At 35.7% G+C, this 14991-nt stretch overlaps 1 protein-coding gene across 2 annotated transcripts in view; it reads left to right on the forward strand.

Moving 5' to 3' along the window:
* The window catches only part of LOC126297813 (disks large-associated protein 2-like), a 102004-nt gene extending 88416 nt beyond the window's left edge, over positions 1-13588 (forward strand). For both annotated transcript variants that reach the window (XM_049989039.1, XM_049989040.1), the window contains 2 exons: positions 2349-2486; positions 3199-13588. In XM_049989039.1, coding sequence (XP_049844996.1) covers positions 2349-2486; positions 3199-3429 — 369 coding nt within the window. In that variant the 3' untranslated portion in view covers positions 3430-13588. The remainder of the gene's footprint in view (positions 1-2348; positions 2487-3198) is intronic.
* The last annotated feature ends 1403 nt before the right edge of the window (positions 13589-14991 follow it).

Genomic DNA, 14991 nt, shown 5'->3' on the forward strand with positions numbered 1-14991 from the left:
CTGTAGGTTGAGACGAATAATTTCGGGAGTGGAGAACGTGTTGCGAGTATCTCCCATCTGTATAGTTCAGGAAAGCTGGTGGCGGAGGGGAGGATCCAGATAGCTTGGGTACTGAAGAAACTGTTGAAATCTATAAGTCTATCTTATTCATTTCTTAAATAATCAGACAGATCTTACCAAACAGGTGATACATAATACTGCTCTGTGTACTTAATTATATAAGTTATTTTCCATGATTTCAATATTTTTATCACATCACATGTTTTTACCTCCACAATTAAATAATAAATTTAATTTCAATGTAGCACTTAGACATGGCACAAAACAACTAATTACTTTATCCAGATCATAAAATCAGTGATTCATCCTGTAACATAGTTCAAATCATAAACAAAAGGCATAATAAAAACGAAAGCATACTGTGTAAAAGCAATCCTACCCTCATGTAGTCAAATATAGAATGTTCAGTTTGCACTAAAAATTCATTTGTAAAGTATAGCTTAACACGCGAAGAAAATGTGCATTAAGAAAACAGTGTTTTGCAGTGTCTGTGAGAAACAAAATGTTTTAAAACACCACTAGTGCTTTTCTGAACCATGACTGCCAGGATGCTTCTTCTGTTTTTTAATGAATGCACTGTGGTACATTGTGCACTACTACTGATCTTCTATTTATATTTGTTCTTAAGCGGACACTACATAACTGTTGACTACAAATTTGTACTGCTTTACCTTCACAGATTGGTATTTTCTCTCTCAGCAATTTTCAACTACGAATTACAATGATTTGTAAAATCAAGAAGTAAGTGTGTGTGTGTGTGTGTGTGTGTGTGTGTGTGTGTGTGTGTGAGAGAGAGAGAGAGAGAGAGAGAGAGAGAGAGAGAGAGAGAGAGAATAAATGTTAAAGTATTAGCCTTGTTAGATATGTTTACTGAATTTCTGATCAATCCCTGAAATTTCCAAGTTCGGTCAAAACATTGTTGTAAATATTGTGTTTGTAGCGTGCACCTACACACACACACACACACACACACACACACACACACACACACACACACACTTGTAAGCTACTGTTTATAATCTGACAATGAAATCTGTTTTGATAAATTGTCCACCAATTAAGCCGTAACCAACTGTAAAATTGTAATCATTTTTCAGAAATATATGTTTCTAAAATTACAGACATTTTTCTCCACATTCGTGTTTTGCAAGTTATAGACTGTACAATTTTGAGAAAGTGGTGTTTAAAGTTTATTTAGCCTAGACAGTTCAGGTAATAATTTACTTGTCTATGTCAGGAACATCTTTAGTCACCACTGCATTGTATTTTAGTTACTAAATGGGACTGTAATTAAATTTCATCACTATTTTCAACATGTACACTCTTGTTTAAAGTTCGCATATTGGTCAGTTGTCTTGAATACTAATCTTAGTTTTGCTGGATTCTACAGGTAAGTCTATTGGTGCTACAATTACAGTGTGTCACAGTTTTGCAAATTTCCTGAAGTGTGCACCATTCATCACTTTCATTTGGTATGTCAATTGGTGCATAGTATTAGGACATCGTCATCAATTCATAACTGCTTTGAAAAAGGGTCATTCCTTTGAGTACTGGCATGTGGAAATCCAGATAAACGTGTTTGGGAGATTAAACCTGTTACAGATTGCGCAGTAGCACATGCTTGAGATTTAGCTACCAATAAGCTTTCAGCTGTTATCCTCTCTGCTCAGAAACATTAAGAATAATGAGCTGTTTCTGTGGTAAACTACTTCTATTTGGAATTAGCCACCTTTGATTCATGATACTGTCTTCCTGGTTTGGATTCCCTAAATCACTTCAGATGGTAGTGTGTGTGGCTCATTCAGTTAAGTCAACAGATTCCGTTACCAGTCCTAACAAAACTACTTCAGTTTTATGTTATTGCTGAACCCTAGCAAAATAAGAGGAAAAAAAGTTAGTTAAACAGGTATTTCTTGTCCAGTGGTAGTCTAGTGTTTCCTGTGAATGCTATTTTCAGTAAATTGGCATTCAGTTTGTAATTCTCTAAAGTTGGGTCTACAGAAATGCCTTCCCTCTTATTTCTGTTGTGAACAGTCTTTCAATTAATCAGTTGAACAAAACATCAGTGTGCTTTTTTGTTTGCAAAAATTGTAACTGTACAACTTGTTTTTACTGTCCATTATTTTTGGCAGGGAATGGTGTGACTGCAAACATCAGTGGTTAGGTTGACCTATTGAGTCGCAAGAGTGTGTACTCGTGTGTATTTAGGTGTACCTTTTATGTACTGCTCTGTCGACAAATATGGGTAGGCATAGCAATAAATGTGATATATTCTTTACTACTTGCAGACACAAAGTTCAGATGAGCAATTCCCAACTACAAATGAAGACCTGGAGGGTTTTTGGGATATGGTAAAACTTCAGGTGGATCATGTTGACCGCCTTTTTGAAGACATTGAGAGGCTTCGTGCTGCCAACTGGATTGAGGTATGTTGTATCAAGAACTTGTCCTTTTTAAGTATTGGGTATATATTAATGCTGTAATAGTCCCAGAATAATGGGATTTGTAATTAAAAACAATAATAATTTATCATCATTTATGGAAGTTTGGAGTAGGTTATAAAAAGTGCTCTCTCTCTCTCTCTCTCTCTCTCTCTCTCTCTCTCTCTCTCTCTCTCTCTCTCTCTCCTCTCTCTGGAGGGGGGGGGGGGGGAGGCCTTAGGCACATAAAATCCAATACAGTCCTTAATTTATGTTTTTACTGCAGTTAATTGAATGGGTGTATGACCAGGGTGGGCACCAATAAGAGTTTATTAGTCACAAGTTTTATGACCACGTTAAATTTTGTACACAATGAATTTTTCAAATATTTTATTGGTATCTGTTTGTGTTTGTAATTGCTAACTTTGTGTTCGTAATTGCTGCTAAGTGCCTGTGATATATTCGTACAAACCTTAAATGATTTTTAGTTTCAAATTAGATGAGTGGCAAAACATTTTAATTATATTCCTTAAAGTCACTTAAATTTCTTTCTTCCTTTCTTTCTGTTCTGCTTTCCTGCCTTCCTTCGTTCCCTCCCCATACATTGCATTCATAATCACCACAGTATAGTAATAATTTCAGTGGCACTTACAACTCTACTCCTATCTGTTCTATTTTAAACTCAGTATATCACATAGTACAAAAATTTATCTTGTAGGAGCAACCAACAGTGGTGAAGGGTGCGACTCAGCGTCGTCGTGGCACACAACGCAAGTCCAACTTGACGACAACTGCACGATCTGCTGATTCGAGTGGAACTGTAGAAGCAATCCGTAAGGCACGAGATGATGCCCGTCGCAAGATGATGGAAGATCGTCGCCGTGCTGCTGCTGCTGCTGCTCGTGCCTGCCAGCAACAGGATGATGCACCAGTACAAATCTTCCAATAAAATTTCTCGGCTCTCGTACAGTATCTGTTTAACCAGAACCTGTCTTCAGACTGTTGAGTTAATGTGTTAAATATGGAAAAGATATAATGTGTGAGGAGAGTGCTGTTTTATTTTGTGTATAAAAGTGGATTTATTTGGTAGGGGAGGGGGGGGGGGGGCTAAATGTCTCAGCAACACAGGCTGACAGTATTATTTGTGTTGTAATATGGCTTGCTGTTAATTTCAGTAGCATAGTGAAGTTTTCACTGGAGTTGTGTGGCTGTTAATTTCTGTTTTAGGAATGTGTTAGCTGGTGATTTATGATCCACTTTCTCTTTTCGGCAGCTGTTGTAATGTTAAAGATTAATGCGGTGGTGTCACACAGTATTTTTAATTTTTTATTTTATTTTGAGACTGCGTGTAAGTAAAGCCATGCAAAAGGAATGCAAAACTATTACCCAGCTGAAGTCACATATTGTTAAATTATAAACATTGTCCTTTTACATGACTGTATCATTAATGCTTTGAGTGTTGGCATTGTATTTTTTAATTATTATTTCTGTTGTTATTAATACATTTATCTTGCATGAGTTGTTGTTGGTTCAAGTTTGCTCTGTGCTGTGAGACTGTTATTAGCATTCTGTCTGCCAGACTGCTGAATAAGTGACACACTATTTCCAGGCCAAAATCTGCGGGTAAAATTCTTAAAAACATGAATCTGATTAGAAATACGGTACATGTTCGAATGTTTTGTTACTCTTGTCATATATAGCTCTACAGCTGTGTATTTGTTAAGACTCCCAATAGTTTCAGTTCTGATATGGGTCACAGGGATAAACACAGATAACCTGTTAAAGTGGGACGAATTAAGGAAGCTTGTGGAAAAGTCGGAAACTTTATCACTTGGTATGCTTTTTCAGTGTTTGTTGGCAGAAAAGATGGGCAGATGTGTGGTTGCACATTTTGCAGAGATTTAACATGTTCCAGACCATATTATAAAGAAGAAAGTAATATTTTTCGTTGTAAACCGGTGCATTGTCTTTAAAGGCTTCAAAATGCATTTTTTTAATGACTAATTTGGCCACAGTTGGGTAATAGCAATCATGCTAACCAAATTGTGGCTATAACCTGAATGTGGATGTAACGTAAAGTTGTGGGTGCAACTGCAAAAAATGTTTGTGGCTAAAAATCTTATTGTAATGATACAGCTTTCAGTGGGGTTGTTGACATTGTAGGTACAAATAGTCTAACTGCAGTGCTGAGTGATTTTATTCTTTCACTGTCCATGTAACATCTCTTCAGGTATGTAGTGATCTAGAGAAAAATTACATAAACAATTAGTACAAATATAGGGTTTGCTTTATTTTGTGATTGTGGTGTAGCAAAGTTTAAATTTGACCACCCGTGACTGAAATACTTTGAAATTTTTAGTAAAGACATTTTCCACTCTGACCTGTAAATTTATTTATTTGTATTGGTGATGATATTGGTTTCAAACTTTGGGTCATTCTCAAGTAAATGCTGAGTAGTATTAATGTATTGTATGCAACAACTCTATATATTGCCAATATCTTGAAAGGCATGTAAACCATTAATCATCCAACAACCAAAATTAACTTCACAAATTGGTACATGTCCAGACATAGTATAAAGCATATTGTCATCCTGTCATGTGAGAAATTACTGTAGATGGCAGAAATGAGGTCACTTTTAAAATTGTGTACAGGTTATAAAATTTTATGGTACTACTACATCTGAACTTTTGGGCCAATGTGTCCCCCCCTTCAATATTATTGTTAATATAGTGATTCTGTTACCTGTGCTGTTAGAGTGGCTAATAAATACTAAAAATTTGCCACTTAAATAATGATGCCAAGGTCTTGATTGCACAATAAATTTATTTATGACCATTTTATGCCTTCAATGAAACTTTTCAAACTGAGCAAATGGGTCGTCATGTTATATGGACCAATGTTTCTGCCACTGTTGCAAATGTCCATCTTGTGTAGTGTTGTTTAATCCTGCTCCTAGTTAAATATACCAACAAAAATAATCAAATTTTGAAAATCTAATGTAACTGAATATATAAAGAATCTAATATTGTTATAATCAGTATTTCCTTCTCATCCCATCCGGTAAGTCTCCCCTGACCTGGGGCTCTGGATGACTTCCAAACACACTCCGTTTTGTAAACCTCATCAGTCCTGTTTCTTTATCACTCTCTCTGTCCCCTCCAACAGTTCTGCCAGGAGGAGCCACTTTCTCTGATTATATGTGTATGTTCTCCTGCTGCCAATTTGTGGGTGGATTTTTATCCATCCATTGCATTGTGTGCTCCTAGTGTCACTCTTTCAAGCATATAATTGAAACTTAGTTTTCGATTGGATAGCAGAATTGGAGAAGTGGGTACTGACATCTTTTATTTAAATGCTTGTTTGGTGATATTGACAAATGAGGGACAAGCCAGTACAGTAACACAGTACTGCTCACAACACAGTATGTTATGTGCTCTTGGTAGCGGTCTTTACTGTTGCCCCTGATAAGACTGCCTACTGAATGATGTTGACCCATAGGCCAGCTACTGATGTGTGACCCTGTATTTGTTGCCATGAATTTAGTAGGTCACTTCACAATTCCTCTTACGTGTTAAGCTATTATTTAATCTCCCAAAAAGTGTACTTATGCTGCTCTCATTATGTCTGCCCTCCAACAATTTACTGTGTTTTCAGAACTGTATATAGCCCTACATGTTTAACTTTCTTTATTATCAGAATGTTTGGTATGTTAAAATACCACACTTTCTGAAGATGAACACAGTGAAACTCGTTAAGTGGTGTGAAACTGAGTTTGTGACAGATTTTGCCCTAATTATTAAAGTGTTGAGGGGAATGGTAACTAACCTCTACTGAAATGTTATGCCTTAGGGTAATTAACAAACTGGACATATGAGTAATGAAAACAATAATATTGGAGCTGTTTGAGTGTGTCAATTTTCTCTAAATAAAACCCACAAGGATGATACCATGAGTTATAATGGGTGTGCCTCATTAGTTAGGTGTGATTTCTCTGGTGTTTAAGCAGTTATTTACAATTCTGTTTCTGCAATGTGTATATGGAGTAAGCCCAAACAAACACTGCTTATCATGTCTTTTATGTAGGACCAGTATCAACGGAAAATGTCAGTTTGTTTCCTCTTGCAGACAAAATTATTTTCAAAGCGGAATTTTACTTGCCTATTCAATAATGCAGTCCCAAGTTAGTCTAGTGTGACATTTGTTTTATTGATACATATTAACAGTGACAGTAAAACCAGAAATAGCAGTACTCTAGCAGTGAATGAGAAGTGCTGCTGTGTGGTAGTAGCAGTTGGTGAGGGTGTTCCTGTCACTGTTGGAGGACTGGTTATTGTTTGTGTTGTATTGTTGATATTAACACACATTGATAAAACAAATATTGCACTAGGCTAATTTGCAGCCTCCCTATTGAATAGGGATGTAAAATTCCACTTAAAAAAATAATTTTATTTGTGATTGTCAACAGAAAGTGCCCATTTCCAATGTGCATTGCATGAAAGATGTGATGAGCAGTATTTGTTTTGGCTGACCTCTACTACACATTGCAAAAATGAAATTGCAAATATCTGCCAAAACAGCAGAGAAAATGTGCATGATGAATCTTAGGAGGGATGCCCCGTATATGTGGCCTTGTTTTAAAGTGAAAATTGTCTGTGCCCATTTCGAGAGATAAAGATGTATAAAATTATGAAACGATGCTTTTAATAACATAATGTAGTAGGATATGACTGACTGGAATTTGTGGTATTTTCACTGAGCAGTCTAGATAGAATTTTCACTCCTTTGGTCAGTTCATTTTAATGTCGAGGAAACATCTGTGATAATAAAACACATTCCCTTGTGCTTTGTCTCATTCCTAATAACAGCTGCATTAGTTCTTTCTTTTTGCATATGTAACGAAAATGAGATTTTTAGTCTAGTTGTCAGCTTAGTAAACACTTTTCCCAGGTAGGGTTAAGTGCTACAATATTGCAGTCTATTTCCTGTTGTTTTTTGCAGAAACTTCTGTGTTGTCCCTTACAGCCAGTCTGACAGTAACATAGTATCACTGTTTTAAAGTTAAAAATCAGTTTTGTTCAGATGCTTATGATACTTGTAAATATGGAGGTATATAACAGGAAATTTGTGAAGTACTCTATCTTTTCTAAATGATGACTGTTAACTGGGAGATCTTTCTGAACTGAAGTATTTATGGGAACAATGTTATTCGTGATATACTCAGATATTTTTCCTGTGTGTATATAATTTCCTTGGGGAGTAATGTAAGGGGAGGGGAGGCGAGGAGACTGCTAGGAACAGCCCTGACAGTTATATGTAACACAATATGGCACTGGTAGTTACTCTTGGAATCACCTCATAGTCGCTTTTAAGTTTTCTAAATCTAGCATGCCTTCTAGTTAATAATTTTGTTCATTAACCATACCGGCATTTAGCATGGCTGTTTTCTCTCTCTTCATTGGGTGTTTTAATTGGCAACCTAAACTTGATCAAATTTCTTCAGTGAAAAACTGAAAAATTGGGACATAGCTGAAAATAAGTTTTGAAAATAATTTTCTGTTTTTAATATTTTACATTTTTGTTAATACTTACAGTTTGCAGATTATTTACTTCGTGTGATTGGTTTTTAGATTGGAGCCATAGATATGGATTTCTCAGATTTTAGCAGAGGTGGGAGAGTATCAGACCAGGAATCGGGAGGTATGGGTTTCAGTTCCCTGTTGGTCCTTGGATATTTGTCATCACTTCTTTCATATCTAGAAATAATTCTTGTACTGATTTGCACTATTTCAGAATCGTTGTTCCACTGTAGGTTCCCCTTTACTTTGCTGAAGGAATCAGTCCAAAGTTTGGAGCAGGAGCAGGCTAGTAAGAGCATACCACCTCCATTAGTACTGCAGTGTTCAAACTAACATTAATGTTGAAGAGGTTGCAGTAATGTGAAATAGATGAAACATGTTTATTTGCTGTTATGCTTTTTCATGTTCTGTGCTAACAGTTGATCTTCAGCAAGTATCTAATGGTACCTTCAGCCAAATGGATTAAGCAGTTGTTTATTTGTAGAATACTGTTCAACATTCAGTTTACGTAATTCCTCTGGTAGTTGTTCCAAAGGAAAAAGTCGTATTGTTCATAACTTACTACCATTGTTATTAGATCTTCTGCAGTGATTTAAACAAATTTTCCTATTGGTACACAGTGTTGAAACACTTTGGCATAAAACTCCAATTTTTAAATTTATAAGAATTGGTTGGTTGAGCCTACCATTGTTACTGTTTTATATGAAAACACAGTTCAGATAATTTTTATGCTGTTAATATAAAAAGCTATATAAAGACTGATAATTTGTATTTTAAATTATTATCGAAATAGATGATTTCAGATGTACATTTCATGCAGTTGGATTTGTTAATTCTTTATGTACTGTATGTACTATCTCTAGTAAAGTTTTTGCACATGTAGTTTAATGTACACAATTTATTTTTGATGTATTTTGAAATTGCCAAACAAACAGTGAAATTGTGTGTGTGTGTGTGTGTGTGTGTGTGTGTGTGTGTGTGTGTGTGTGTGTGTGTGTGTGTGTGGTGGTTTTATGTATGTGATACGTGCTTTCTGTGTACAGGGTTAAAAGAACTGACTCATAAGTCTGAAGAAAGACAAATTTAAGTTCAATAGTTTGGTATAGTGTGCTGTATGTAAGCAGGTGGCAGCACAGTGTGTCCTGTGGGGGGGGGGAGAGAGAGAAAGAGAGAGAGAGAGAGAGAGAGAGAGAGAGAGAGAGAGAGAGAGAGAGAGAGAGAGAGAGAGAGAGGAGGGGGGGGGGGGGGGACGAGATGAGGCATTGTGGTGGTGCCAGTAGGTTCTGTCTGTTCCACACCTCACACTGCAGCTGTCACCTGTCCTGGTAAATGGCAATGCAGGAGTGATAGCTACAACTGTCCACTGTTTCTGCTTCAGACTCTGCTTAGCAAAATTTATATGCTTGAAAAACTTTAGTTCTTGCTTCTTAATATAATACTTATCATGTTTGCTTTGTCATCTGAAGATACTATTGGCATGAGTATCACATGGTAAACTGCTCCTTGCCACTGCACATCACCCCACCACCTGCCTTCTTATGTGCACACTGCTACAGCAGCATTTATAAAACCATAAAGTTGACTTGAAACATATTACTGGGTGAAGAATGTAGATGTTTTGTGCAAAATTTATTAACCAAGTTTGGTTTTTAAGCAATCTGTTTTGATGTTAGTTCTTCATGCATCCACTTGTAGCAGCAGCAGCAGTAGTAGTAGTAGTATTTATTTCAGCTATTAAAGTGAAACTTATCAGTGGTGAGTAATAAGCTCTTCTCCTCGGTTACAAATATTTGTTATAACTTATGTAGGAAAGTTTCCCTGGAGTTTAAAATACATTAATGAAATACGCAGTTAAAACACCAAGGTACTGGAAAATGTCTTCTCTTGGCACCAGGTGTATGTATGTTCCATATCTTTGTTTCAGTTTATCAAATAATGCCATATCTCTGCCTCTGGATGGTTTAAATTGTGCAGTGATGACGCACATGGTCCAATGTAGTGTGTAGTGGTCATCATTAATTTCTTTGGAAGAGCCATATGTTAGTTTGATGAAAACTTTTAATTTTAATGTGATTGAAATTTACTTAAAATTTTGATTTTTCGCTGGATATTTAGTTGGTTGTACACAGAAGTATCTACAGAAATGTGATAGATCCAGTTGTGGAGGGGAAAAAGCTAATGCTGTCTGAGATGTTCATTTTGATACTATTCTTTAATTTTGTCAACACAGATGAACCTTTTGTATTTTATGAGCAAGAGTTTGATTCTCAGTAACAAAACTATACTTGAAAAATGGTGTATGCTTATTTAAGTTTCTTTCCATTATCTAGAGGAATGTGCTAGCAAAAAAGTGGTGGTCTCTCTTTTTAAAGTAGTATGGCATACAGTCTGTTACTATCTAGCTTGTGCCCTAGAGTGGCTAATATAATGAAGAGTAATAATGTTCAAGCAATGTCTGGAGGAAAAAACTCTAAATTCCTTAAAAGTGTAGTAAGTTACTGATTTTCAGTTGGCACATTTTATTCTGTAATGAAATTGCTCGTACCTTATTATTTTGAAGCTTTTCATCCCGACATTCTTCCTCAGTGATTTTAGTCAATATGCATCTGAGTTTAATATTAATATAAATGACTACTTCATTTTATTACTTCTCTTCATTAACTTGAGGAGAATGAACAAATGAATTTCAGTATATTCTTGTAAACCCACAGCAAATTATTATTTTTCATGAAGTATGGTAAAATTTCAATATTTTTTTCGTGATTCCCATAATACTTCTCAGGGTACAGTATAAATGTAATTTTTTGTATGTTTAAGAGCAAAGACTTTCTTGAGTTTATATTTATAAAAATATTTTACTGGCAGTATGTAGATTGAGATTAAGTTGCTTTTATTGTTGTAGGAGAAAGGAACTGTGTTCAATTTTTGTTTTTGAAATAACATGATGCACTTAATTGAAGACTTTAAAATCCAAATGTGAAGTGCAAAAAGAAAATTGTGGCTAAATGAGTGCTCTTACATGCCCCCCCTCCGGGCTACCCCTGCTCCCCTCCCCCAATTTGTCATCCCTATACTGTTTTATTGGTGTTTGTCATTGGCACTGTAAAATATTTTCAAAATAAACATGAAAAATATATTCTGACAATTGTCAGTATTGTTATATTATGCCTTATGTCTCACCTAAGTGGTGAAACAGAAACACATGCTGGTCATGTAATGAAATTCAAATGCGGGAGCTAGTAATGTTATTCTAGACATTAAATATATTAGAAACTTAAATAAAAAAGTTTTCACTACATTTTATTGAAGTGGAAAATAAAACTGTCCAGTTGAACCATTATAAAATTTTTGTAACAACTGAATTTCCATTCTTTACATGACTGACCACATTTACATGGTTAATAGTTGCATTCAAATGCAGAGATATTAGTCGTATGTTACACTATTAATGAATGAAAGGATTGTCAGATCTGTTATTACTTTCAGACAGGGTGTGCTGAATGTCTATTAACTTTTTGGAAGTTAGAATACACAAATGTCAGAGGCCACAAATTTCTTTGGTTTGTTGCTACCCACCAAACTGTTTTACGGTAGGGAAGCAACAAAGCAGTAGTTTGAACAGTAATGATAACTTGAACTCCAGTACCTCCCACACCAGGAATGATTGTTTGCAGCTTTTACATACTTATTATGATAAGTGCTTTTAGAACTGGGGGATTTAATTAGAAGTGTAGAATCCTCAAAAAAATTTAATCTCATCTGGGTGACATCTCAGTAAAACATTTTCCCCTTTGCAAACTATTCATTGCCTTCATTAGCTTAATTATTTTATGAAGTGCCTGTGGACAATTAAAATTGCATGTGTATGAAACTTAAAAACATTGTGCTTTTCTGCATTATCTTATTATTGAGATGCTTATCAGTAAAACTGAAACTGTGTATGTGATCAATTTCTAGCTTTGAGGCTGTGCCAGTGCCTAATGAAACTGAGTCAATAAAGCAGGTATTATAATGGACCACTGTGTGTGTGTGTGTGTGTGTGTGTGTGTGTGTGTGTGTTTTGTGAAGATTAATTTTTGTATGCTGAAATTCTTGACTGAGTTTAACTTGTGATATTAATGTAGGTTGCAAAAAAATGACAATTTTCATATTACATTGATATACATCATTGTTCTTTTAAAAATGATTTACATGAATAGACTGGGTTGCAAATTTGTATGTGACTTTGTTACAGTTGGTGGAAAATATAGTGGTCTGAATTTTCGGAATATGTAACAATCTTAAAATTCTTTTTCTAATTGCTTGCTTGCTTTGTGTGTGTGTGTGTGAGACAGAGAGAGAGACAGAGAGAGAGAGAGAGAGAGAGAGAGAGAGAGAGAGAGAGAGAGAGAGAGAGAGAGAGTGAGTGTCATAATTCTAGTTATATGATGCCTGTTGAGTAAGTGTTGCTTCTGTTATGTTCAGCAAGTCATTAACATGCCAAATACTAAGATTTAGCATTTATTGGTTTTGTATTTTCATATTCATTTGAAGTATAATGTGCTGATTTTTAATAATAAAATAGCTTCATATCAAAAAAGTGTGCTATGTATTTGAATTGTTTGTGTGGCCTGAGGAAGGCAGCATTTGGATGACAAGTAAAGTGATTAGTGAGTTAAAAACTTCTTTGTGAGTCATGTGTTAGTAAAATCTTTGATTAGCAGAAAACTGATATTTGTCAAATTTCACTTACAAATGGTACCTAATGGAGAAACTTGGTTTTTATTGTGGAGGGAAATGGCACATTACAGAATTATGCTGTAAATGGTAGTGTCATTAAGCATAGTGTTTTTTGTAAACGGTATTGTACCTCTTTCCTTGATCTTGAAACTATAAAAAGCCAGGGAGAAAGTTTTGTTAGTGATCAAATATGGCCAACAAAAACATGAAACGATACACATGGACTGAAAGGTTAATAATACTACACAGCTGTTGATATATTTTAGCAGTCTTATATATGAATGTGCGGTTGTCTGCAAATTATAAAATGGAGTTTAGTGTTTTTACTAACTCTGGTTCTGTGTGTTTATTATACAATTGCTGAGAAACATATTTTTAGTACTGGCAATCCTCTACATAGGTCAAGTGAAAAACTGATTCAGGCAGTTACTATAGCAACTTGTTTTGTCACATAATCCTTTATTCAAATCTGTCAAATAAAAGCTTTATGCCTGGAGATTCATTTTATAATAATACAGTGTTTTTAACTTGAGAGCACGATCTAAGGTACAGCACAGACTAACGTTTTTATTTTGTGATTAGTTTCATTACTTTTACTCTAAGTGCATTGTGTTAATCAGTGTGAACATTTGCAAATCGAACAGTAATCGTACTTTCATTGAAAAATAGTCTACATGTAATTAAACACAACTTTAGCTTTGAAATGTGACATACTTTCAGATTAAAAATATGAAGCACTATGCATTTAAAGGGAGATGATTTTGTTGGTTGCACTGTTTAAATTTGTTAACAAAGTTATGTTTGTACATATAACACTTGGTTTGTAAAAGTGTGTTTTATTTCTGATTCCTTACCTCCATTAATTCCTTTCTTTTATCTTTCTCAGGTACTGAAAATACACTCGTGGGTTACATAAGCCTAGGTTGTCAGTACCTAGTATATTGTTTGTGTGAAACCCCAAATTAAGGAATGCACTTTTAATGAATATATTTGTTAGTGCTAGCAAAACTTGTCAGAAAAATATTATACCAGCCCCCTTCAAGAAAGTTTGTTTTTTAAGGAGTTAATGTGAAACTGGCTACAAATTAAAATCCAGTTTTTACACAATTCCTAAAATGTCAAAGTGAGTTTCTGATTTTTCAGTCCTACAATTAACATTTAGTGCGTCACATGACACAATCAGTTGACACATACCTAGATCATAGTCAATAATGCAACTACATTTGTAGTGATTATAGTAGGAAAGTTCTGGGAGAACATACTTAGGGAGTAAAGGAGACTACTCACCACAAAGCAAGCCTTGAGTTGATTTGTGAATAAAAATAAGGAAAAGTTGCTAGCTTTTGGAGTAAGTACTTTCCTGAGGTAGAGTACAAATGCACATGTGTGCATATGCCCCTATATGGTGCCAGCTGGATGCACAATGCTAGTGCTACTGGCAAACTAGGCTGTGGTGGTGAGATAATGAGTTGGGCAGTTTGTCACTGAGGAATGGGACAGAGTAGGTCAGCAGGTGCACGGGTTAGGCATGTGATGCAGGTGTCACAGTGCACACTGTAAGTGATGTGGGAATGTGAATTGAAAGGAGGCAATTTCACAGAGGAAGGGAAAACATGGTGTGGGAACATGTATCAACTGGAGATTCAGGCCAGGATGATTACAGGAATGAAGGATGTGTTGCAAGGATATCTTCCATCTGTTTAGTTCAGAGGTAGATGGAGGTAAGGATCTAGATGGTCCAGGTTGTGAAGCAACCATTGAAATTCAGAATTTAATGCCAGCTGCATGTTGTACTGCTGCAGTGACAACTTTATTCTTGGCAACAGTATGGTGGGGGCCATTCATCCAAGTGGATTGCTGGTTGGCAGTCATACTGAAATAAAAAGCTGTGCAGTATTGTAGCAAATTTGGTGAAATGTGTGCTTTCACAAGTGGCTCAATGTGTGGAGTACAATAAGCCTGTGACAGGACTGGAGTAGGAGGTGCTTGGTACGTGGATTGAATGGGTCTTGTGCCTTGCCATGTTACAAGGTGTTGAGAGTGACATTGGGATGGACTAGGATGTTGTGGAGGTCGGGTGGGTGATGGAACACAATTAAACGAGGTGTGAGAAGGATCCTTGGTAGGATTTACCTCATATGAGAGCATGATGATAGACAATTAAATTCCTAAAATACTGGTACCAACAGATACGCAGATCGAATCAAAAATAG

This window comes from Schistocerca gregaria, chromosome X (genome assembly GCF_023897955.1).
Source record: "Schistocerca gregaria isolate iqSchGreg1 chromosome X, iqSchGreg1.2, whole genome shotgun sequence".
Lineage (NCBI taxonomy): Eukaryota > Metazoa > Arthropoda > Insecta > Orthoptera > Acrididae > Schistocerca > Schistocerca gregaria.